This window comes from Lonchura striata, chromosome 1 (assembly GCF_050655825.1).
Source record: "Lonchura striata isolate lonStrDom1 chromosome 1, ASM5065582v1, whole genome shotgun sequence".
Classification (NCBI taxonomy): domain Eukaryota; kingdom Metazoa; phylum Chordata; class Aves; order Passeriformes; family Estrildidae; genus Lonchura; species Lonchura striata.
Genome location: NC_140703.1, coordinates 91987115 through 92014751, shown reverse-complemented (window position 1 = coordinate 92014751; position 27637 = coordinate 91987115). Strand labels below are relative to the sequence as shown.

Below are 27637 nucleotides of genomic sequence, written 5' to 3'. Positions count from 1 at the left end.
AGAAGCAATAAAAAAAATTATGTTACAGATTACTATTGCCAGACATTTTAAGAAATGCTTTTATTTACATTTGAAAAGATATTACCATCCAAAGTTACACTATACAAAGCAGAATAAAATACTAAATGTTACTTAAAAACAGGAAAAGAGCAAACAAACTCTAAGAAAATTCTGAAATCAATCTAGCAAAATTTCTTATTAAATAAATCTAGTTATGTTAAATTAAAATCTGGTTTTAATCATTAAAACTGCAGGTTTATCAAAAGATAATCTACTAAGATTCCTGTCTGATACTTATCAACCACAAACTAAATTACAGAATTTATAAAGGTCTCTGAAGTGTCAAAAGTAACTAAGATTCATACCTGTAAGGAAAGACTGGTATTTCTGATCTGCTTACTCTATGGATTCAATTGCTTACACTGCACGAGTCACTCACAACAGCAGCATTATTTCACTTTAGAAAATACTGAAGAAAGCCATCTAGCATATTATGAAGGTTTTAGTTTTTCTTTTTATGAATGAGTGAAATATAATTGAGAATCCACGCGATACACAACAAATTACACAGTACTGATGTGCTGCTTAATGTATTTATACAAATCAGTAAAAAAAAAAAAAACACCTCCAAATTTCAAGTAACATAGGCAGCTGGTATAAATCATACAGAACAATAAGTAGATTGAAAGCTTGTGCTAGTTACTTGTGCTTAGACTGGAGTCAAGAGAGTTACTCCTCAAAAATTCCAAATTCAGCAGAATTGAATTGAGGTTTATACAGAGGAAGGTGTGACCTGGATCTATAGTTCTACGCAGTTCTTGGAACATTTGATGAAGACCAAACAATTCAAACAGCTTCTTATTGCTTCTGCAAAAGATTTTGAATAAAATAATTGTCAATTTAAAATTGAGACGTTTTATATAAACACTGAAGATGCTACAGAAACAATATTTTTAATGAAGTAAAATGTGCATTAAGTATTTTATGTAATTCTTCTATGTATGTTTCTAAGCATAAAGTTATCAATATATGGTGAGAAAAATTTGGCAAAAATGAACAAATATCAGTTTTCTTGAGTAAGTGATATGTACACATAGTATAATGAAAGCTCAAGGAAAGACTGTAACAGGGCTTTTCACTCATGTGAAAAAATATTTCAGAGACAAATAAAAAAAATAGGATTTATGAGCCAATTTTACTTTGACTAGTAAATGCCAGTTATAATTTATATTAGATTATTTTATAGGAAAACTGTCTTTCCAAGAATTCAATTTTACTCCTTATGAGAAATGAAAACCTCAGTTTTGTCAACAACTTTAAGTCCAATGTAAAAATTACTCAGTTTAGATATCCCATTACATAAATGAAACAACCCCACTGAGCAATGTGACAGTGAAGATCAGCAGCACATTACTATTGATATGCTGACCTTTGTTACAATAAGGCAAAAAGCAGTAAGCAATGGGAACACAGTTTAAAAAGTTGAACATTCCCAAAAGGGCTTAACTGGCTCCAAATCTTAAATTTTTTGAAGGAAATGAAAACTGATGAAGCTTGAATGCAAGTCAAAGATAAGACTAAATGTTCAAAGGAGCTTACTACTAAGTATCTAAGCAAAACTGGAAGTCTAGGATTCTCTTCTAAGAATTTTAAGCATTTTTGTCACCTGCAGACATAAGGAATAATTCCTCTTTAAGTCTACACTGTGAGGCTTTTTTCTAGTTTGTATTCTGCAAATTGAACTAGACTTATGCACTAATTGAGAGGCTTGTCTAAAACCTCTATAATAGAAACAGTTTAAATTTAACTGCTACAATTAAAAGTCCAGCATTCTGTATGGTGGAGGGAATAAACAGAAGAACACAGATGAGTTTTTGGAAAAGAAAAAGATAAAGGTCACCAAGTTAATTGACCTAATAATAGCTAACAGAATAATGGTAATAAAGGATTACTTTATTCTGGAGAGTTTTTGCAGTATAACACAGAGCTTTTCCAAAACTGCAACATCTAGCTTAGAACTTCGAAGCAATACAGAGCAAGTCCGGAAGAAGGATTCATTACTGCAGGCTTCCAGGAAAGGCTGTAAGGAACCTGGAAAAGAAAATAATTTAAAAACTGTATCACAGAGTTCAGTGCAGAGAAAAGTGTAACTGCTATAGATACCTTTAGAAGGCCTTAAATGCTTCATGTTGTGCAATAATTACAACAACCAAATATTTCAATTTCTGTTGAGGCAAAACTCAAGTAGAACTAGAAATTGAAAAAATGCAGGTTCCTAAGAGTTCAGACACTACTGATCCTTGAATTGAAAGTATCGATTCTCTTGAGAACAAAGGAAAATAGGAAACAGAATAATTTTAAACTCAAATAAAAACTCTTACATTGAAAATGTTTATGCAATGCTCATTTATCATGGTTCTTTCCTTTAGACCATGGGAGGGGAACATTAAGCTGAGCAAAAAAACTCAGAAAGAAATATTTTAAGCTGCTGCAGATCACATGGGCAGGGATAGTACATATAAGAGACTTTGTGAGATCTGAGAGTCTTCCATTATCAGCATACTGTCCCTATATTCAATTTCAAGAGAGTAAACACAGTAATTAAAGGTAAAAGTAAGATCTGTACAACAATTAAATACAAAAACCCCTCCCTTAAAATAGTGGATGAGTTTTTAAGTCACACTGAAAAGCATTTCCTTTTACCCTGTTCCCAAAAACTAGTAACTTCAAAATAAGGTTAAATTTGTTTCCTGGTTATCTCATTCTTGGTTCTCATATTACAGATTAATTTATAGCAAAAACATAAAGGAATGAAGGAACAATTTGTTTTTCCTTAAAATTAACAGACTTTCATATACCAGAGGGCATTTGCATTGTGAGAATACAGATATGATGAAAATATTTTAATTGCAAAATGTTAAAATATTTAATGTGTTCCATTTAATAAGACACTGCAATATGCAAATTACAGCATAAACCAACAAACAAGACATTACGAAATATTAATATCCTGAATACTTTAATTTATAAAAAGGATATCAAGATATTTTTATCAGTACCAAAAAGGCTGGATGTACATTTTGGTCAAAATTTTCCCTCTCCTCATTCAAGGACATACAATTTATTAAATGCAACAAGTAGCCTTGGAGTGAATTCAAGGTTTTAATTTATTGCAGAAGGTTTATGGATAAAAAATCCGAAGAAATGCTATGGAAAACTGTTTGAAATAGGGCTTAAAAAATAAATCATCTTGGCATTTAAAGTCACTCCAAGAGCCTAGATAACTAATTTTCTGAGATGTGCATTTATGCTGAATATTCAGTAAGGACCCGGTTATTCCTATTGCAACAAATGACCAAGTGCCACCTCCCTGATACAAGGGAACTCATGAGACTTGTGGGCCTTGGCTGGTTTAGACCCTCAAATGAAGAGACTGAGAAACAGCAAATGCCTTTATCACGGATCAGAGAAACTACAGCTATATGTAATCTTTCCTCTTTTCAGCTGAGGTGATTTTGCACCTTTGATTTAAAATGCTACATTCAGTAGCTGGGATCCACAACATACATAATGGAATGTGTGGATGGAAATCATACAGATGCAGTATAATAATAGAGTTTGGTAGCAAGAGGCCAACCTTGCAGCAATAAAAAGCAACAACTGACATTCTATAAAGTTTGGAATAGGCAGGCAGATGTTTTGTGGTTTGCATAGCTGTAGTATCCTGTTCTTTACGCAAAGCAATGCAAAACAACAATTATTCAAACAGATATGCATTCTCAAGGCAATAAATCACTATAAATTAATCTGCTTTTCTGTTTACATCTACTTCCGTGTTTCTTGCATTCTTTCTACCATGTTCAATACACCTATGGTTTTATGCATATTGTCCTCTCTGATTTAGTACTACTTCTATTTAGTCTCTATTCTATTTAGAGACTATTTGCTGTCTCTAAATTGTAATATAAAACTAGAATGAAAGTAAAGTAGAAAGGAAAGCAGAAATCAGTGAGAAAAAGATAAGTAAAGATACTATTTCTCATTTTATTTTAGCTTACGGTCTTCAAAGCATACCATTGTTAGTTTTTTTTTTTTTAGTATTTCTGTACTTTCTCTGCAGAAGGCATTATTTTTTCAGAAATTGTCATATAAAAAAACCTCAGGGCTATCTGTCAATTACAGCAAACAGAAAATCCTTAGATGAGCTTGCCACATGTGCTACATTTAGTGATACGTGACTGACATACACTCAAGACTCAGTGCTCTTTACTGAGCCACTGCTCTCTGTCACAGAACTCTGGGGTTATTAAGTACATACAGAAGAGTCTTAAACCTGGAAAAACAGTTAATAAAATTTCACTTCTGGTATGATGCTGTAATGCCCTAGTGAGCCTAGCTTGTTAAAATCTATGAGATGTGGTGACAAAACTATGAACAAAAACAGCAAATAAGCAAAACCCAATGAACACAATCACATTCTTAAGAGTGTTTTGTGATCAAGTATTTCTATCACTGAAGAGTGTTTGAAGTAAAATTTCTGTACAATAGCAGGAAGAGATAACCTTCTCTAAAGCAATGAAAATTTACTACTGCAAATTATGCAGTCTATAATTTTATAGTAATTCTATAGAGATACAAATTTATAGAAATTCTTCTAAAATTTGCTAGAGTTCCTGCAAATGAGTGCCCATTCCCAAGAAACAGATAGGTCGGTCCTATCAACCTGCACTGCACCACCGAAGAAATGTGCTTTAACAACAAAAACTTGAAACAGTATCTCTTACTTACCAAAGATGTTTATCAGAAAGAGAAGAAAAGAATAAATAAACGTGTGAGAACATTGACATTCAAGATGTAAACTGAAAAGAATGGCTTTTGTTCTTTCTATTGCCTGTTAAGAAAACAAATGGCTTTTAAAAACTCATTTAGCATGACTTCTGACTCATCTGACCTCTGATTCATGAGAGATCTGAAGGCAACAAAGACTGCTTGGATGAACAGGGTAATCCTACAATTTATTCCTATAAATAGCCTTAAATAGCTATAAAGTACTTTTAATTCCTTTTCTGCAGGGTAAACAAATACTATATTTAGCTGACCTGAATATTTCTTTGCTGTCCAGCTCTAACTGGTTCTTTAAACATATTACATTAAAAAACCAATACACACACACACATATATGCTGTAAGAATGTTCTGACTTTGAAGTTTACAAATTAACATAAAAACCAACACTACTTTTAAGACAGAAGATTTTTCCTATAAAGCAGAACAGCTAATGTGTTAATAATGCCTAAATATTTGCAAAGTTAATCACATGAAACCCAAATGGAAAAAGCACAGTTAAATGGACTTTCTGTATGCTGTTTATATATTTAATTCAGATAAGCTTTTGAAGATTCTATTCTAAGTAATCAGAAAATGAACAAAACAAATACATAATTTAAATGCATCTCTAGCTGATTAACTAAAAATAATAAGCTTCACCTTTTTAAATATTTTGGTGGCTTAGATTCTGCATAGATTTTGCTTTTATTTAAGTAATTTAGAAAAATATAATTGGAATTTATCCTGACAGAATTTGTCACAATTTAAAATAATCTGCAAAAGCCTCCAGTGGTATCCTCAAAACATTGGAGTATGCTGTAGTTGCATTAACTTAGCTTGATTGGTAGACTGCAACGAACAATAAGCAATTTATCATTGTTGACAGGATTCATATGAAATTTACCCTCAAAGTAATCAGTTACACAGCATAAAATCTCACCAGCTACAGTTACCCAGAAAATTCTGTTTCATACCTAAAGCTACGTCACTTCAGGGAATAAAATGACAACTTTAAGTTCATATTGTAACAAATTAACGATTACAGATTTATCTCATTTTCTAATTGAGATAGGATCTGTTGGGAGAAAGGAGAAGGCAGTTCAGCAGTGAAAGTGAATGATGCAGCAGTGTCCCCAGCAAGTGCATCATCACCCCTTACTGGCTGTGAGGTGGAAACACAGTGACAAAGGATGAGGAAAACACCTACTGCCTTCACTGCCTCAGTCTTTAATAACAGCTGGAAGACAGGGACAAGAAGCAGAAGGAAGCTCCCAAAATCCAAGGGGAAATGGTCAGTGACCTGACACACCACTTAGACACACAGACAAGCCTATGGGACCAGATGGGATCCACCAAAGGGTATTGTGGAAGCCAGTGGGAAATGCTCACCAAGCCACATTCCATCATTTGCCAGCAATTCTGATTAATAGGGAAAGGCCCAGGTACCTGGAGCCTGGCAAATGTGACACTCATCTACAAGAAGGGCCAGAAGGACCATCCAGGGAACTAGAGGCTTGTCAGCCCAACCTTGTGCCAGGGAAGGCCATGGAGCAGGTCATCCTGAGTGTCCCCACATGGCACGTGCAGAGATCGAGCCCAACCAGCACAAACATGGGCTTATAAAAGGCAGGTCCTGCTCGACCAACCTCATCTCCATCTACAGCCAAGTGACCTGCTTGGTGGGTGAGGAAAAGACTGTGGATATTGTTTACCTGGACTTCAGCAAAATCTTTGACACTGTTTCTCACAGCATTCTTCTGAAAAAACTGGCCGCTCTATGTTTGGAAGAGTGCATTGTTTAGTAGGTAAAAAAAAAAAAGTAAAAAAGCCCCAGACTGGTAAAAAACAAGTCAGGAAGCAGCACTTAGCAAAGAGAGAACAGTCAATGCAATGTATTTGTTAGATTTGGACCAAAAAATGGAAAAATGTGCCCTATGTGCCCTTCAGTAAAAATCTAAAATTATTTTCAGGAGCTAAAGCTGAGAAATAAAAAAGAAAATAAAACGTACTATAGGTTTATCTATAAGTACTTGTATTAGAACTACAGTTGTTGATGCAGAATAGCCAGGTATTTTTGTTTGGTAAATAAATGCTACAGCAGTTATAACTAATCTATATGTTAATATTATTTGAGAAAGGAACACGTGATATTTACATTGCAGAAAATGGAGCTTAGTAGAATGGCTGGAAGGTGTATTGTGTAAGGAATTCACTAAAAATTAACCTCAGGTTTAAACACTTTTTTTTCTTATCTGGTGAACTAATTAGTGACTATGGCATAAAGGTAGGAATAGTCCAATGAAATTCCATGCTGGAACTGCCTACTTAGAATGCAGCAGGTATAAAATACAGAATCAGAATTCTCTTACTTGCTAGAATTGCAGAAGCATAAAGTTGATATACTAAAAATCAACATACATTTCTCCTGGCAAATCACAGATTATCAGTGGATCAAAGGATAGATCTGATCACCAGAGGATGAAAGCTTTTGCTGTGCTGATTGAGTTCAGTTTGTATATGAGCAATCAACATGGTCTTACCATTAAAGACTGGTTCTGATGAGGCCTGACAGAGAGAAAAAAACATCTTACAAAGAATCTAGGTAGCATTTTAAATTGAAGTTGTACACTACTATGGGTTACTTTGTTAAAGAAATGAGAAAAGGCTCAATGAAAGACCAGAATCACAGAAGGAATCACAACTCTCTCAGTATACATCTGAAGGAGCTTTGTTCCAAAAACAAACTCCAAGTAAACCTTAACATTGAAAAACCATCACTTGGCATCACCTGTAGTTCTGTAACGTTAGATTGCAAGTGAGCAAGTATATAAAGTCTGAGCTCTGACAATGCACAGATGTTACTCAAACTACACAATTTTTATTTTCAAGGAAAGCTTTTCTTTATGGAATTATATTAACTATGGCATTGCTCAAAAAAAAAAAGCTGGCTAAAAAGTACAGTAGTTCTAATAGTCAAATACAAAACAAGATATGTATAAAAATATTTTTTCTACTTAAATAATTTTATGGAAAACTATAAATCTGTAAACTTTTTATTAAAAATATGCAAGTTTAGTAAATAAGAGCAAACAAGATCTTACTTGAATAAACTTCAACGTTCTAAAGATTTCATAACTTAAATTGACTGGAAAGGGGAAGTGTATATCCAAATACTGATATAAACAGCTCTTTTTAATATAAAATAAGTTTTAAAAGTTAGCATTCATATCTACCTTCAAAATGATATACTGCTTAAGAGCCACACTATTACCCAAAATGAACGGTGAAACTTTACTTCTGGAATGGCTACTTGGCTCTACATAACTTTATATTTAATGGTTCCTTCTATTTATTCCTTTGGAATGGGTGAGACCGGGGTCCAAAATTCAGAATGGCTAAGCATTACATGACTGTTACTAGAAGGAGGACAAAATAATACACAGATATTATTTGTTATTAGAGAGGGGTACTTCATACTAAATTAATTTCATCAGAATCAAAGTATTCGAACTAAATTTTAATTTAATTAACAAAAATATGTGCAAACTTTTGGTGTACTCACTTGCTTTCAGCACATATATGTGAGTCCTAGCATTATCTAATCTGCATTTAACAAAGTTAGAGATCCTTATCTGTGGTTAAAATATTAAACTAAAACATCTATTAATCCAACACAATTATCCACTGTTTTCAGAAGAATGAATAAAAATTACAAAGGTAAGATAGGATAATAGAGAAAGGATTTATTTTTAAATGGTTTGTATTTCAATGTTCACACCACGTAAGCTGTAAGTCATTTCTATCACTATAGCTTCAAAACACAAGTCCTCAGGACAATTTCACATCTGCTCTTCACACAGGTGAGGGGAAATCTACCTTAATATAATATTCACAAACTTGACATTTTTATCCTTTCAGTACTGCAGAAGAAACTTGAAAAGATGCAATCCTGAAAAGTTACCAGTAAAGATAATATGCTGGAAAATGTTGAATTTTAATCTGTTTAAGCATATGGGAATTTTTTACAAGCCTTCACTGTTTGTACTCTGTAAAGTCTCCAAATGCTAAGATTCAAGAGGAAACATAAAGGGGCATGTTTGAGTTTTCTTGGCAAATTCTGACCATTGACCTAACTTTTTAGAAGTAACCACAGAACAGTGCACATTGTAGAATTCCTAAGATCCGTTATGAAAGCATTCCAGCAAAAAGGAAAAGAGAAGTGTCCTATAGATAGTCAACATAAGACTTCAGTTTACATGTAAATAAGCACAGCTTCTTACTATGGAGAAAATCCTTTTATCTTCACTGGCTTCATTAACTTCCCTACAAGACTATATCTGGACACAGACTTGGTTATTCATGACAATAATATTTTCTTCCAAAAAAATTAAAATTAAAAGTAAGGTTCAGTGAATATGTAAATAAATACAGCTCGCTTTTGCAGTTATTAAAATTCTTCAGTTATGTCAAAATGGTTAAGAAATCACACTTAAGCCCTACCAGAATGTGCCATAACTTACAGTAAACTTGAGAGCATCATTTTGAGATTTTTTTTTAATGTGCTCTCATTTTGATTTGTGAATAAGTACACATTAATATAAAATATACTCTCTGCAAAACAGAAATAAGCTAGAAGATAAACTATACTTAAGTTTTATTTAAAGCAAATGCCAGAGATTTGTAATGTCCAGTGAGCAGGTAAGTTTTGGTTTCATTGAATGAACTTAAGGTTGAGAAAGGGGAACCTACTAATCCACCTGACAGCAGTCAGATATCACTGCAGAAGGAATTAAAGGCATATGATGTCTTTGTATAAAAGTGCAAAATGTGAAAGTGAGGCAGGGAGCTCTCTGCCAACAGATTTCAAATCAGGCATGAACCAGACTGCAGTTAAGAAGGGTATTTTTGATAGGTGAATACAAACTTACTACATTATTTGAAATCCTTTTAACTGATTTACAAGTTAAAAAAAAACCACAATAAGTTATGTGAGAATACAGGAAGAACATTATTGAACAAGATTGCATGTAACAAGTATTCAGCTACAAGGTGATTTAATACCAATTATGTGATGTTCTTCAACACCCACAGAACAAATTTTCTTGATGAGATCATGCTACTTATTATTAGATTGTTTCCAGAAAATGTTTCTAGTCTGGTATCCAGGAATTCTCTCAAACAGTAAGCTGCAACTACTGTCCTAGAAAAAAGATTTGATGAGAAAAAAAATTTGTAGTCATAGGGAGGGAGCTTTGGGGCATGAAGATGCCCTGGAAGCCACTGTTTCATACTATAACAATCTGCATGATTAGAAGCAACAATTACTTTAATTATCAAACATGAATTTTAATAGTAATTTTAATGGGAAATGGTAAGAGCTTTGTTAAGCAATAAATACATTATGTGCCGTTTGACTAAACTGAAACATTGGCACATAGCAGTTAATAGGTTTTGCTCTCAAACTTTCTAAGGCAGGCAGAGCATGCTGCATTTGTAGAAATCTATCACAAGCCATTCAGCATTTAACAAGATACTAAGCCTACTTGCTATGACAATTCTGTCAGGGAAGATTTTGGTTTTAGATCTGTCTTCACAAGGACCATAGCTTAGAGATGGGACTAAAAACTGAACACCATGGCCTGGCAGCCTGCTTTCCTTAACTGAAGAAAGGAACCTTCAAAAGCTGTGGTACTGAATTTTTTTCCCTATTAAATTAGCAGGAAGAGATGTCTTACCCTTTTCCATAATGAAAAGCAAGGACGATGCCTTTATAGATCACTCCTTAGATTAAAAGGCCAAAAGAAGGATCAAGTTGAATGTTATGGCAGTCATCTGAAGCCTCAGATTCAAGGAAAAGAGCACCATGAGTAAAATAACACTGTAGGACTTGCTCCCTTGACTCTACATTTATCAGTCAATCTTTGTAGTAAGGGAAAGGTGGGCATCCTCCAGAAAACAAACATGGTTTGAAATACTGGTAATGGGTATGGAGAGGAAAAGGAAATTGAAATGGATATAACTGAACTGACAATTCCCCTATCTGATCATGGAACAAGACAGGAACCAATGAGATAGCTACAGTAAAAACATAGCTATACCAATTTATACATCATTATGCACACTTTTAAACAAAAATATTAGCAGAATGTAACAAGAGAAAAGAGATAAATTATCTTTGTGGAGTTGATTTTCTACTGTCAGGTTCACAACAAGCTATTAACTGTCACAACTGTGGAATCTAGAAGCAACCTATTACTTCCCCTGAAGAGAGATGACTAAACCAACTAGACTGCAACTTAGGCCACTGAGCTCATCTGAAAAAAAATTTATCCAGCATATAAACAACATGAAATATAACATAAATTATTTAGAATTATATAGTTTATAATTAAAATTACCTACAATTTCATTTCAGTTACTTATTAAGTTTCTAGCACAAGTTAAAATAAGCATTTGCTAACAAAATGCAAGTGGTTAGGTAAGGACCCACACAGTTGCAAAACTTTGTTCCTCAAATCTACTAACAATAAAAGTAATTAACAGAATCCAAAGAAGTACTGGAATATGGAAAAAAAACCCAATACTATGAGAGCATTAAAGTAAACTGAAACTGAAGTTCTTTAGACACAAAGTAAACTGTCTGAAATACTGCATAACATCTTTAGCAGTTCCTCTCACTCTTATGCCCTGAGAAGCATACTAACCTCAACTTTTTTTCACCCCTGACATTTAGAAGTCAGCCTTTGGTCCAACTATGAATGAGTTTGTATATGACAAGAACAATGATGAGTAGAACATTTTACCTCCTCCTTAGGCCTTAAGATTTCTCAAAAAGAGGTGAGACAAACAAGATTGGCATATATATATTTGTACCACACACATATACATATTCTGTATATCACAAACATTGTACCCGTATCACCTGGAAAAATGCTGTGGCAAATAAGATTACTAATTCTTTTCTAGGGCCAAAGCACAGTAAAATTAAGCAAAACATTATAATCTTGGCATAGTAAAATTCAGCAAAACATAACCATCTCATCTAGAAATACCATTCTCACACCCCAGAAACTCAAAAATTATTGGGGATGAGCTGGTCATTCAAACTAGAAAATGAAAATAGAACTTATATTTTATCTCCACCTTCTGGCAGGTTTTCATGATTTGGGTTCCCTGGCACAGCCTGACTTCAAAGAAAAATATCAGCAAGGTAATACAGTGGAATAAACTGAAAAGCCAAACAAAAAATAGCTACAAAATTTCACAGCAAGAAAGAAGAAAGTAACCAGGATGAAATACAAAACAGTGGCTGAGAGGGAGAAGAAAATACAAGATGACTCAGAAAAAGACAGACAATTCAGAAATACATTTTATGTCTTTACTAAATGTACATGATACAAAGAATTGCTAATAGTATATTAGACTATTTACACAGCTTTTACACTGTATTTTTATACTGCTTTTGCATTGTTTTTATGCTTTCCTCGCCTGTTTTCATAATGATTTTTTTTTGTAATTACCCACATTTACCAGATTCCATGGTCATCTGAAGTAATCCATCAAGAGCACTGGAAAGCAGACTTGTACTGGATATTTTTAGGTGACTTAATATGACAGGCACACATTGGTATTCCAAAAATAAGGCCTTCCCTTCATCTGTCTTCAAGTCTACACGAAGGGACTCAAATGCCTGAGCCAGGTAATCCACTGAAAATATCAGAATACAGGCAATAAAACTTCTATAGTCATTGTTTCATTAAGCCATGTGAACAACTATCATGGCAGATACACACTTAAAAGTTAACTAGCTGAAAATATTAAATTTACTTTTTATATAAAGACACCGTCTGCCGATTTTTATTCCTTAACAATCCATTGTGAGTGGAGAAAAAATTATCTACAAATCATTTGTTTAAGAAAAATATACTTACAAATGTAAAGTCCTGCAAATATGTTGTTAAAGAGGAAAGAAAATACAAACTCACATAGTTTGAGAAAATGCTGGTTTCAACATCTGGGAAATCTCTATTAAGGGATCAGTGGCTGATTTTTCTGAGTGAGAGCAATTATTTTCATGAGAGCAACTAGTCCCATTCCTTCTATAAAAAACTGTAGTTTCAATATAAACATTTTATATTCTCATCCATTCTGAGAAATTATACAAAGGATGTAGATTAAGTGAACCAATCTATTTTCTTAACTTCTGCTGTCAAATCTTCCTCAGTATCTTGGAATTGTATTGATCATCTGGAGCACAAAAAATGAAGTAGAATGAAACATTCATCCTACTGCATAAGTTTAACTAGGGTGCCATCTGCTGGATACTGACATTTTGAAGAAATGAGGACATATGTTCAAACCAAATTTGCTATTTTATCACCAGATCATTACTGCCATGTGGTCAGAGTGATCAAAATTCACACACGGTGATTTCTGACATATGTTTAACAACAGATCATATTTTCTGTGCTACAGCAGCCAGCAGCACAAAGCAACCATGAAAAGCTAAATGAATTCATTCTAATCAGGAGTGTTCATCTGCTTAGGGAAAATCAGTCTCTGCAATGACTAGTTCATTATTTCAATTCTTCTTGCATTGTTTTTATCAGACATTCCTAGAAAGTGAGTCTCAATTTGAGACTAATTATCATACTTCACCAAAATATGTTGACTGAAATAGTTCCCTCCAAAAGCTGGAACACTGTGGTAGTTCATGAATGATGTCAGGATGGTCTTCCACCATATTTTATTCCCATGTTTACTATAAATACTCACAATGTAAGTAGTACACAAGTCATTAAGCATAAAAACATACTAATATGCTTAAACATCAAATCCAGAAGCACAACTTCCATGAATAAAAACTCTATTCACTATTTAAGCATTTAAAATATTTGGCATTCCTGTTTTGCGTCAATCCAGGTGCCACAGATAGTAGCAATTTTGTGACGTGGATTTCTGCTGTCTATGAAATGCCCCAAAATTAAACATATTCCATGGAAGAGACTAAAAAAATCATATTCCAAAGCAGGTATCTGATTTTGACATTTTTGCACAGTATTTCAGGTGTACCTTGAAAATTAACATTTCTGTAACCTGTATCAATCTCTTCGTGTTATTGACAAAAGAAACATGTTACTTGTAAAGATATTTTAAAATACAAACTATTTGGAGGCAAAATGGTAGCAAAAATAGAAACATGAAATAATTTTAGGTTGGCATCTGCTTCCTGTTGAAAGTAGAACCATTTCTGAGGTTAGGTTAGATTGCTCAGTTGTAAGCCCACTAAAAAATTACTTGCTATCAAAATGATCCAGTGCTTTTTAGAATGTCTTTGAAGAGGGAGAAATAAGTGCTTAGTACCACAAAGGGCTGGAAAAGAGTTATAGAGATGTTTGCTCTAATGCTATGCTTGTAAAATTTATTCTTGCAGAAAATCCTAGTTATGCAGACACACAGTACTGCTAAGTTGCTGCAGGTAAGCAGCAATCACATCTTACACCTGCTCTTAATATTATAGAGTTACATTTCTGCCTGAGTTCCATAAAAAAGGATCTGCAACACCTTGTCCCTTGTTTCTCCTGAAGAATGCTAAGATTTCATAACAGAAGGTAGCAGTTAACAAATCAGAAGAGAAGAATTATCTTATTCTTTGAGTTGCATTTTCCACATCTTTCCTTACACTGTCCAGACACAATCTGATTTGTGTAGTCTCACAGTGTCTACTTTTAAACCTTTATCTTCTCCCCGCTCTTCAGAAATGCTGACTTTTCTGACAAGTCATCACATTAAGAAAAACACATAAATTCTAAGATAAAATTAGTAATAGCAAGATTCATACTTGTATATTTTCCTTCACAATACCCAAGTAAAATCACTTTTCACTAATAAAACATAATGAACTCTACAGTATTATTAAAATGCTTTTTGTCCAGGCACAACTGAAATAGATAAATTAATGTAAAAAAAAAAATTTCGACTTACCTTGTTTCACTGTTTTAAGAACAATCAAAGTTGACAGAAACCTCAGAGGCATACAGAAACTCTTAAAGAAAGCTGCTGACTTTGATTTACTTTCTGTAGGCTGTTCAGAAGAACTGTGTGGGTTTCCCTTACTCACTATGCCTTTGAAAATATCTTCGCCAAGTCTCCTCATGGTTGATCTCATTGTTGTGTGCTGCTTCAAACAGTGCATATAGTTAGTGCAAACATTTTAACTTGACATACATATGTTCTCCATGCAATTAAATATTAAATTACAAATGTTTTGACCATGTATAGAAATATAATCAGTATAGGAGATAATGCTTTGTTTCAAAAGATGTTGAACAATATTAACATGGTGCCTTATCAACACACACTTCAGCAAGAGATTAATTAGCGAAGGTTCTAGATACTCTGACGTTATTTAAGTTGCCTCTGGTTCCAGAAAAAACTGTTTAAGTTAACTTAATTTTGTAAGCTTGCCTGAAGTCATATCCTTTAAAAGCATTTACAGAACCAAGGTCTAAATATGAAGCTTAAGAACACTGCAGAAGTAACATCTACTACATTTTCATCATAAACTCTATTGATAAATATTTCTACAGAATCAAACTTCACAATATTCTTGTTTAAAATATAGTTACTTATTAGAACTAAACCAAACATCTTACTATTGTACTGAATTTAAAATCAGGATATTTACAAAGTTTTAGGTATTTGATTTAGCAAATGAACATTGACAGCGCTATGCTGGGTCTTTACAATATGACTGTCTTTTTCTTTATTATATTGCTGAATATTTTCTTATGGCAGTCTGGTCAAAAAGAGCAAGGAATTTGTCTTGTGGTTAGACACCAAGCAGAGGACAGAAAAACCAAAACTTTTTCACTGCTTTGCTACTCACTTCCATTACTTACAACAAATCTCATTCATAAAACACACAATAAAATAACTGTCTTCTCTAGTGCAAGGTTTGTTAATACATAGGCAAAAATATAGTTTCAGGTGTGCTTAGACATCACAAGAGAGATTACATACGTAGGGAAACTACATTTCCCTATGTACACAGTGCAAAATTTAAATTTAACTTGAAAAAGAATTTGTTTTTCATTGCCACCTGTCTATGATCAACACTATGAATTTGTTTTACAAAGACAGCAGTTTCTTTTCTATATGCTACCTGAAAACATCCATTTTTCATATGTATTTAATATGCAAAATCCATTAATATCTTCTGTGATTTTTTTCTAAACATACTGCATGAGGACCACTTGTTTTACCTGTATATCAGTGTCTAACTGTCTTATAGACCAGTAAATAAATTTAATCACAGGCACATGCAGTTTAGGATTCACATAGGGCATCCACTGGAGTTGCTCAGCGGCTATAGGCAAAAGCTGAAAAATATACAAAAACAAAATTACATGCAGGATATTAAGTATTCTATAAGCTACATGTAAGTGAAAAACAAACAAACAAATTTCCTAACTTGGAGTTTATCAGATTACATATGCAAATATTCTCTGGGCAGATCCAGTACAGCTAACAGAATTACATGCATACACAGGTTTTTAATTTTACATAGCTTTACATGTGGGACTGGAGATACATGTGAGCTCAGTCTCAGTAAATCAAATCACAGTGCCTACAGTTTTTTTATATAATGAATAAATACAACAAAGTGAATTTTCTGAACATGTCACCAATTTCTAAATCTTGGTATCACATGAAAAAACAATAGAGGTTGAAATTCAGCATAGTATCACCTTTTGCTGGTGATGAATTTAAATTTTAGTATCTAAATAGGCATAAAAATATTGTAAATTTGACCTTTGATGTCATTAAAACAATGTATCATGCATAACAATGAAGAGAAGCTATCACCTCATAGAAGTTACTTGAAAAAAATGCTGAAGTTCTTAGGTTGAGACAGGACACCACACTTTTTATTAAAAATTATCTGTATGCTTTACAAATGACAAATTATCTATTATAACTCACTGATGGAATGAATATTGACTTACTAAGAATTATTTTGTTTTAATTACATGCTGACCTCTTATACACTCAGAATGATTTAAAGCAGAGCAAAATCTGAAAATATTAACACAAGCAAATAACCCAAATCCCTTTACCTTCATACACTTTTCCTGAGTACAGGGGTTCTTTGAGCTCTGGGTAACCCTAGGTTTATGACTGTCCTCTCTTTCTTCTTGAGTTTTTATTTTGCTAAGATGCTGGTCAGAGATCCAATCCATCAGATAAGTTAAGAGCTCATAGACTTGTGAATTCAATGGTAGCTGTAATATATTCACATCTTCAGATATTTCAGCTTTCAATTTAATGCTTTTTCTAAGCTAAAACAGTAACAGACTGAAATACATGACAGCACATTAGTATGAAATATTATGCCTAATAGAAAGGATGAGAATTTTATGCCTGATAAAATCTGAGAGGTGAGTTACTACAGTGTGAGTTTGTGGAAAATGTATTCAAGCACCCAATGATCTTGAACAGGCCATGTGTGCTCTGCTGGGCCTTGTACCTAGGGTCTGAGAAGCCTGTATAGTAAGAATGCATTAGCATGCATAAGAATGCATAAGAATGCATAGGAATGTAACTTACAGTATCTCTGGGAATGCATAGGAATGTAACTTACAGTATCTGTATGCATATCAAAGGTTGGAAGGTGGCAGTCCTGAGTGCAAGACCCCTGTACATCAAGGAGTCAGAGATCCACACCACAGCTAACTTTAGCAGGTGCAGTCTGTGCTGTGCTGCACAGACCAAGCAGCTGCACAGTTAATCCTGTGCTTGACTGCAGGATAAACTCAGGCAGCTCCCTCTTGGTACTGCTGATCCTGTCTGGCCTTGGCCTTGTCTTAAAGGGCAACAAGTTCTCCTATGAACGTCCTTCATGAACAGAGTTGTTTTCTTCCAAGAAAATGATATATATGTTGAGTGGCCAAAAAGGAGGGGCATCTTTCAACAGACAGACTCTGCTCAGCCTGCCCTGGGAAAAGTCCACCAGGGCTCCATTTGATGCTGCACAAACACAATGTTCCAATCATCTAACAGGACACAGGATTTTTACTCACTCTCTACATTCCTCCTCTTATTCTATCTTATTTTAATAGCCATTTAATTAAGCCATTTGTTGTCAGTCTTTCTTACAAAGACCCAATCTTACAAAGATTTGTTCTGACACAAATTCTGTGACAGTGGATGCAGGTTATAATTGTAATTGGCAGATGAAAGATAACATGGTATGAGGAGGAAAACTTGCCATATAAATAAAAATATACACATATGCATATACATAAGCAATATGAAATCCAAGACATATTTTCAGCAACAAACTTAATTCTTTGTTAAGTGTGGGTTTTCCCCCCCCAATAAAATCTGTTTCTATTTTTAGTGTAATTTACAAAATAAAATTAGAAGCTACATTTTGTAATTTCTAGCAGATGCACAGAGAACGTTACACTGCTTAATGTCTTCCAAATGAAAAAATTCAAGACTTCTCCATAATTCTTACCATAGTAGTTCTTGATGTTGCCATCACTTTCTCCTGTTTCACAGATTTGCCTTCTTTCATCACTTGATACAAATCATTAGATTTCGGTACCTTTGAAAATTCATGCTTCCTCTAAACAAAATATAACAATGAATTATATTTCACTGGTTACCTATAAAAGTAGGTACATGTAAGAACAAACCTTACTTGTAGATTTTCTAAACGAGCTTTTGCTTTTCGTGCTTGACCTTCCAACTTCTTGTTCAACTCAGTTACATCACTTAACTGAAAGAAGCAGAAAATATTAAACTGTAAATTCAAAACTCACATCTTGTCTTAATTATCACACTGAAGAAACTTCATGTTGTTCAGCAGCTAAATTATTTAAGTTTTTTCTTATTAGCATGAAAAGGGATAGAAACAAAATCATCATCCATTCCCCACAACAAATTACAGAATCATAGACTGGGTGAGATTTGAGAGCACATCTGGTCCAACTCCCAGCTCAAGCTGGGCCAGAAAGAACTGCTGTTGTGTCCAGACAGCTTTTGAAGAGTTCCAAGGTGTTAGACTCTCATCACCTCTGTGGGCAATCTGTTCCAGGATAAGTAAGACAGCAGCAGTATCTCTGTTAACCTGCAGCCCAACCTTTCAGAGTGCAGGGGGAGAATAAGCACTACAATGACACTCTAGATATACAGGCACTTCACATTTCATTACTTTTCATGAAGAAGTGACAAAAATGCACAGATTCAAGAATGTTATCATAGTCTTGTTAATGGGGAAGGCAGTTACTGACCATGCTAAAAAAAGTCTGCTTGGTGAGAAAAGATCAGGTAAACTGCCACATCTATTTAAATTTAAAAAACCCCATGCTTTATCCATACAACAATAAACAGCATGATCATCACAGAAGTCCTCAATTTGCACAGAAATACAAAGATTTTATAGTGAGAGGAAATAATGAGACAGATGGATTGCATCAGAACTACCAGCATCCTAGGAGTTAGGTCTGACTTTCTTAAGGGAAAGAATAAGGCTCTGCTGTAGATTTTATTGTATTCAGATTATCAGAACATTAATTAGGTCAATGAATAAACAATGCTCAAATCATTTAGATATTTTGTGTATCACCATTTTAGATCAGGGTTAACAGTCAAGAGAGACAAATTCCTACTCTATGCATTACTATGAAACACACCATTCTAGTTTACAAATTGAGAAAATACTTCCTTCATAAAATTTGCAAAAATAACTGAAAATACTGATCAAACATGAAGTTAGAAATAAACATTCTACTTCTTACTTAATAGAATCATCATAGCAATTTGGCACAACAAATCTACACGGGGTAGATTCCATTATGCCACAAAATACCTTCTCTCTATTCATTCTCAAAGGATTTTCCCTTCCTAACAATTAGCTGTTGCTAGTGAGTCAATGGAATAAATCCTACTTCTTTTTTATATTGTAAAAAGTCAGAAAGTCTAAATTTCAAGTACTAGAAACAGGTGAGAAAAATACTTTCAATTATACATACAATTCTTGTCTTAGAGAAACAAAAAATCAGCAATTTTGTCAACACAAGCTGCTCAAATATTTTAAATTGTTGACTGTAACTTGTAGAATTACTTATGAAAGGAAATAATAAAGTTTACCTGCTTTCTTAAAGAGTCATTTACATCCCTCAAGTTGTCAAATGATGACTTCAGCCTCCTATTTTCTTTAGTTATTTCTCTCAAGGCTTCTGTCAGCTGCTTAACTTCTGCCTCATGTTGCTGCAGAAATATCAAATTTAAGAACATGTTTTAAAATAGACTATTCTAGAAACAGTAAGTTCCACTTAAGTGTTAAAAGAGTTAGACAAACTTTTTCATATGAAGTTCTTAATGTCCAAATTTGCATGTTCAGTCAGCAGTGAGAAAAACAAGCTCTATACTGCCTATTAAGAAAGTTCTATACAGAAACTGAGAGCAACATGCACAGCCTATAGCTCCTATTGCTGCCTATTCTACCCATACCAACTAATATAAGTATATTTCTCAAACAATTCAGATATGGGGTGCATTTGTGAACCAAAATCAATGACAAAGCCTTTACCTACAGCTTACTCTTCCAAATATTTACAAAAATAGTTGTGACTGTGTTTTGGGTTTTAACTCATGTTTCTGGCTTTGCTTACTCTGAATCGTGCAGAGTGAGAAACTAATCATATGCCTTGTAGAGACTGGGGATCTGGTTTACAACACAAGCATATGAATTATTACAACCTGCATATCCACTGCCATTCATCTCTTATCCCTGAAATTTGTTTTCTATTTAATCTTCTCTGGACCTTAGATTTAAGTACCTCAGATTTGGTAAAATAGCAAGATTTTATTTTACTGAAGATATTCCAGCTTTCATTTCTCACCTTCCATGAATTCACTCTTCTTCACTACTCTTTCTTTCCACACCCCCAAAGTTAAGTTGGTCTTCCTCTGAATTTTTTGAGTCTTTGTTTTCTAGTACTCTCTGCAACAGGTGCTATGTCATAAGATCTCAATGTGTCTTAAAGCATTCCCAAGGAAATCCACTGCAACTACAGCTAATGCAAAGACACTCAATTAACTTACACACAGTTACGGATAGACCACATTTTTTTTCTCTAATATTGGTCACATAGCTTTCACTATTTTACAAAAAATTACCTCCTTTCTCTAACTTGTATCAGTAAAATGTACTACACATCAGACAAGTAAATGCACCATTCTGAAACAGAAGTCATACAAAAACTCTAGCAATATTGTTCAGTACTTTTTATTTAAATCTTTCCTTTGGGGATTTCATGGGCTTCAAAGAAATAGCAGAATTTCCAGCAAACATGTGATGGATTAAAATAACCACAAATGAGTTAAAGAGTATATAGAGCAATATCTATCATTAAATATACCATTTCACCTCTTTTATAGCTGCAATTTTTGTGTGAACTTCTTCCTCAAGACCTCTTATTTTAGCCAAAGCTGCTTCATGTTGAAAAAACAATGCTTCTTGTTCTGTTAGACAATGCTCTCGTTTCTGCAGCTGCCGAGCATACTCCTGCTGCACTGAACTTTCTCTCTGTATCAAGAAGAAAAATGTTAAACTACTTTAAAAACCCATGTGAAGTTTTCCCAAATTATGCTGAATTTAAAATTTTGTCCCAGAGATACGCTTAGCTCTATATGAAATTATAGTTACCCAAGAGCTTACTAATACAAAGTATCCTGATGGACAGCTCTGTTCAGTTTCCTCCCACATTAGCCCAGAAGACCTCCATGTGCATTGGAATGGTTCAGCCTCCCAAAATGTAAAATTCAACTCTACATTGTTGGTCTAAAATATTAAACTTTGGCTTTTGCTTCCAAAATATTTGGATAATGGTATTAACTGTAAGACAGAACAGAATCTGATGTGACTGTCTGTGTTGAACTTCAGATTAATTGTATTGTTTCTTCAACTAGTGATAAGCACCCCTGAAAAACCAGTGATGAAAAAAGATACAAAATTATTTTTATCTCATGTGTTGCAAAAGACAATTATGACAGGGAATCCAGCAGAAGTTTAAGAACTATTACAGAGTAAAACCATATAGAAGACTCTTCTATTAGTAGCCTAAACCTGCTGGGGATGAACTGGTGGGATGAATAGAGAGATTTTGGAGGAGGCTATGGAGGCAAGCGCTTTGGAATGCCCAGAGTCAGGAGAACAGTTTCAGATGTTCTCAAGAGAAGCAATGCTTCTGAGTGCTTCCTTCTACACATACAATGTCTTACAAGACAGTCTTGGATGTAGAAACACTGTGTTCCAACCCCCTCAAGCTGAATCTGCCCACCTATACATCTACCTGGTCTACCCAAAATTCAAGTCAAAGCATCATTACTGAATCACTGAATTAATCTAGAGGAAGAGGCAGATGAAGACACAGATTTAGTATATAAGTAACTGTGATTAATATAAAGTCATAGCAAAAAATATTAGTCTTAATGTATTAGTAAGTTTTACTATATAAGTAATTTCAAATTTCTTTCTCAGAAGTGAGAATATTCACAGCATCATCCAACAAAAATTTGAAGGTGATTCCAGTTCTTACCTGGAGCTTCTGATGTATGACAAATAATTCATTGTAAATTTGACTGATGTGAGGTGGTATTAAACCTTGCCTATTGCATGCCTGAGCACTAGTTCCATGCACAATTTTCTTTAACAAACCATGGTTGATAATTTGGTCTGTATTTTCTTGAGTATTTGCAGACAAATGAGATAGTAGAGTGAGGCCTGTCAGCATGAAAAAAATGCATTTCACATTAAGAAATCACTCATAGCTAAATATTGATATGATAGTTGTATAAAACCAGCAAAAAATATGTTATAGGAATTCAGAGTTACAAGTATAGAGCAAGACAAAGCAAGTATCAAAATGTGAAAGTAATCCAAAGAATTACAAAGATTTGATCAAAGTTCTTATTCCATTATTTATTCAAACTGATCAAGAATCAACAGTTTTATAAGTAAAACCCTCCACTGCAATATAGAAATCCCAGAGATATCTGTATGGAATCTATGCACAGACTGAATCATGTCACCAAAATCTCCTATTATTTTTGTAAGGGCTTCAGGCAAGTGATTTGTTGCTGATTAGACCTTAGGGTGACATGTAAGAAAACAGGACAAGACTTAAGAAACTACTGGATGCCACATGAGAAAAGAATGCTAGTATTGCTTCAAGTATATCTGAACCTTATAAAGTAATGGTAAAGAAAGTACTCAAGTGAGAGATGAAGTTCCCACATTAAAATAAATTTTAGGTGACTAGTGTATTTCTGAATTGAACAGAAATACATTTACTAGGAGTTTTTTAAGTTACATGTTATACTTCACAGAGAGTTGTAAGAATGTAAAAAATTAAGTCTTCATTACCTGTTCCCGTGTATATAGCTGTATTTTGAATTGCATCAGTTTCAGAGCAAATAATGCTGTTTTCTTCTGTGTCTAGACCACTTGAGCCACAAAAATAATCTTGCTCATCATCAAAACTAAAAGTACAAAAGAACACTGACTTTAAATTACTCAATTCCTTTCTAACATGATACATAACAGAGAATGAAATAAGGCTGTATAAAAAACCAAACATTGCTTAATGTAAGACTTTGATATTTTACTGATAACAAATAGCAGAGTTAAATCATTTGGATGAAAGGCACTATTACTCAGAAATCTCAACAACAGAAATTACATGTTGCTGACTTAAAAGCTGTTAAAATAACTAGGCTTTTCACGCTGTAAGCGCATGTAAATAACAGGTAAAAGCAACACTCTTCTCTCACCACAAACCACCAAATTCCTGGAGGACTAAAAATACAATCCCTCTTTTTAAATTATATTTTCTTGTTTGGTGCAAAATAGCCCTTAAAAGAGATTTCTTGCCATTTGGAATTGAATTATCTTTAAATAAACATAAATCTGTTTATCATTCCTATTTCATTCCTCCTAGTTAATTTTTTCATCACCTAGTTAAATTTATGTCATTCCTGTATCCCCTTAGCAATTCCAAAATACACAATTAGATTAGAAAGTGAAACAATATTCCTCATCAAAATCAACATCCTCATTATCGCATAAATTAGCTACAAACAGTTCTTTATTTAACAAGAAAAAACCTTTGCACAGTCCAAATACATGTGTAGTATTTGGAGTTTTATGAGAAAAAAAATAATAAAGAAGAAATAAAAACACCTCCTACCAATCCCAGTTTTTCAAACTTTTCTGGAAATCACTAGATCTGATGCTCTTCTCTCTTCCAGTTTCAGTAAGTTCTGACTCTAAAGAATAATTTGATAAAGAAATAGTTATATTTTTCAGTGAGCTGTCAGTGTCATCTGAAATATATAAAATTGCAACAATTTTATTTTGCTTTTGAGAAGCTGACATGTAGTCCATGTAGGTTTAAGAACCAAAACCACCCCTAATGCAGCCTGACGAATTATCAACTTAATTATAACAGCTTAAGCCATAGTAAGAATTATTTAGCTTATTATTTTTCTTCGTTAAATTTTACAGCTTGTCTACCTACAGAAATTTTTCTGTAACGGAAGTCTTACACATACATTTTTTTAGCCTCCTGTCTCCTTGCACCCATTTCTGAAAGAGACCAAATGCATTCTAAATATTAAACATTAATGTATCTTTAAATTAAAGCTAAATACATGCATTATGAAGTAGACTGCTACCAACTAATTCAAGCCGGACTTAAAGACAAACAGGCTGTGAACCATTGTTCCCAAACATCCTTTGTGCTCTTTACTTGTTAACATTCCCAGGCTGGCTCCCAGGTATCACAGCCCCCTGATCAAGATTACCTATTTAAAATGAGAAAATACAAAACTAAATAAATTCAGAAACAATACAGCTTTAGTGTATGTTTTCCCTGTAAAAGACATCAAAGCACCATTGCTTTGTATTACCTTTGTAAACTAGAGAGCTTCTGCTTTTACATTTGGTATGCAGTGCTCCTGAGAGGCAATCCTACAAGAAACCAAAAAACCATTGCACTCTAGTCAGAATTTTCATGGAAAAAGTACATCACAACTTACTGGTTTAATGGTTAAACTGTCACACTTTATGACAGAATTCTTACTACAAATTACTGGCTTTGGAAAGAGAGGGTTTTTTTTAAATACATAAATGTAAATGGTTCTCATGTTAACATAAAGAGGCAAATTATATTCTCTACAGTCTAATAACAAAACAGTAGAGGTGCTCTATGTTACATTATTTAAGAAACTATAAAGCACTATGATGACAGTAACAAAAAGGCATGAAAGTAGATAGGTAATCATGGAAACAGTGCCATCTATGTTGTATGATGTTTGTGTACCCTATGTTATTTCTGTAATCATTTGGTCTTGTACCCGCTATTTTCCCAATGGTCTTATAACTGCCCCTTTCCTTGTATGTTAATCCACTCCTCCTACCCTGGAGTCAATCAGCAGAAATCTGCTCAATCATTCTCCCGTCCTCTCCCTGGTGCCTTGTCCATCACTCAACTCTCCATCCCACCCATCTAGAACCTTCCTCTAAGGGCACTGAGTGATTGGCTGAGGGCCAGGGATCCCTCCTCCCTGCCTATCCCATTGAGGAGGGTATCCTTCTATCTCCCCAGTTTCCATGCCCCTAAAATCCCTCATTGGTCGTGGGGTGATCCCCTCCCTTGTCTCCTCCCTGGTTTATAAATTGTTGCGCCCTGGTCCTCGGGGCTCTCATGTGGTTGCTCTTCTAAGGTTCTCCTCATGAGCATTCAATAAACCTTGGACTTTGCTCCAGAGGAGAGTCAGCCTGTTCTCTTCCACAGCAGTCGTCCGCCTCTCATCCAGCCAGGGCTAACTGGTGAGCGCTTGGCCCTGGGACGCTTTCCACATCCCACAGGAACACAGGAGAGTGTCCCCCACCGCCAGCCGTGTCACCGCTGGCCGGGCTAACCCAAGTGCACATTGGGTGGACACGATGGTGCATCTATCTTCGTATCTAGGCTTTTTATGCCAAAGTTTCCTGGTCTACTTTTTCTTACTAATTTATAAGTACATACTAAAAAAGTGAATGATAGAAATTTTAGGCTACAACCAAAATCAGTTAAATGCACATTACAAAATATCAGACTCAAGGAAGCTCTCACAATTGTACTTGTTTCACTGCATCTCTCTGCTATGCTCTAGATCAAGTGATCAACTGCTGTATTTTCCTGCCCTTGAACGACTACTTTTCAATGAAATAACAAAGCACAGAAATACATATAACATTCTTCCTTGCAAGCATTAAAGTCTCAGTACAAGTATTTTAAAAATGAGTTTTTAAAATTACTTTCCTTTAAAGTACAGTTCTGTAATTCAAAACAGAATATTCCCCAAGAAAAACTCCCCAGAGAATCTAGGACACCATCAAATGCTACTCAAGTTGCAAATCCTTCTGCAAGAACTAAGGGCACATACAGCCTGATTTTAGCTCAAGATCTTCATATCACATTTGAGATGGCTCCTGATACTAAAAGAAAAAAAGGCTGAGTTTTGTATCATTGATGATTCCCAGGACTACCTCAGTATCCCAATCTAACCACGTATTTAATTTCAATCTCTACCAATCTTTGGTAGCTTGTGGGTATTTTCCCAACATATTACTTTCCCTTGCAGCATGTCTGAGCACTTAAGGCCTGTTATCCCCAGACACACTGGAGCATTTGACCCAGGGAATACAGATGGATGAAAACAACTGCAAAAATTTGTTTCACTGAAAGATAAGAAGAACTCAGGCAAAAGAAAGGTGCCTGGCCAGCAAGCACTCCTACTAAGTATCAAAGGCTTTTGAAACACCACAGTGGTGGTGGTGGGGCGGGTCTTTGCTGCTGAATTTTTAGGCTGATCACTTTTGACTTGTCAGCACAAGTAATAAAAAGCGAGGAACCATAATATCATTCCTTCATTCATGTGAGTGCAAAGAACCCAGCCTTCTCTGTGTAAAATAACAATTGCCATACCTTGGCAAGGGACTGATACCCATCATAATTAACTGTCTGGTCATTGCAGCAGTCTCTAATGAACCATGGGTTTGACCCCTGATTGACTAGATATAGAACAATTTCCTGCTCTCAACAGAGCTAATCACTAAGCTTTACAAAAAAAATCAGAAATACCCCTAATACATTCTAAGTAAGGCTGTCAATTACTGTGGAAAAAAAAAAGAAAAAAAAAAAAGAAAAATTAGTTATCCTATTATATATATTTCATACAAACTTAATATACGTCTAGGAGGATTCACATATTTTCTCACTCAACGAGCAGGCACCAGGTCTTAGGCAAAACCTGAATGCTAAACTGTGTCTTGGTACCACGTAGAATCTGGAATTACAATTTTCAGGGAAATTTTCTCCTCAGACAAAGACGACTCTTCAGCACTTCAGCTCTAAGGCAATCGCAGTGCGGGGTCAGATACAGGAGTAGCAAGAGCAGGTAACCTTACCAAGTGTGTTTAAACCCCACTTTGGCCTCGCACCGCCCGGGTACGCAGCAGTACGGCACTCACGATGAACCCCGAGGCAGCGCTCCGGCCCCCACCCTCCATCTCCCCAGACAGTCCAGGGCCGCGGCGAGGAGGCAGTGGCGGTCTGTGGCTCCTCGGCCCCGCAGGCCCCCGCCCCGGCCCGTCTCACCCCGGCCGGCCGCAGCGCAGGGCCGGAGCGGCCGCCGGGCCCCGCGCCCGCCATGGCGGCACCGCCGCGCTCGAACCAACCGCCGCCAGCCGC

The 27637-nt window shown here is 34.9% G+C and overlaps 1 protein-coding gene across 7 annotated transcripts; it reads right to left on the bottom strand.

Annotated features, from left to right (window-relative positions):
• Nucleotides 1-41: 41 nt before the first annotated feature.
• On the bottom strand, nt 42-27637 carry CCDC138 (coiled-coil domain containing 138). Of its 7 annotated transcripts, none has more exons than XM_085583404.1 (15): nt 27545-27637; nt 24810-24870; nt 24089-24167; nt 23266-23381; nt 22439-22623; nt 21268-21426; nt 19986-20105; nt 18535-18612; nt 18349-18459; nt 16946-17110; nt 16091-16207; nt 14811-15006; nt 12351-12533; nt 1953-2091; nt 42-867 (listed from the first exon to the last, which is right to left on the bottom strand). In XM_085583404.1, exons 1-15 carry the CDS (start codon nt 27596-27598, stop codon nt 696-698), a joined length of 1935 nt encoding a protein of 644 aa, XP_085439530.1. In that variant the 5' UTR covers nt 27599-27637; the 3' UTR covers nt 42-695. The 7 variants fall into 7 exon arrangements, 5 of the variants coding, with proteins under 5 accessions (XP_085439530.1, XP_085439535.1, XP_021401253.3 ...); XM_085583409.1 differs by having other exon boundaries at nt 12357-12533; XM_021545578.4 differs by having other exon boundaries at nt 14811-15003.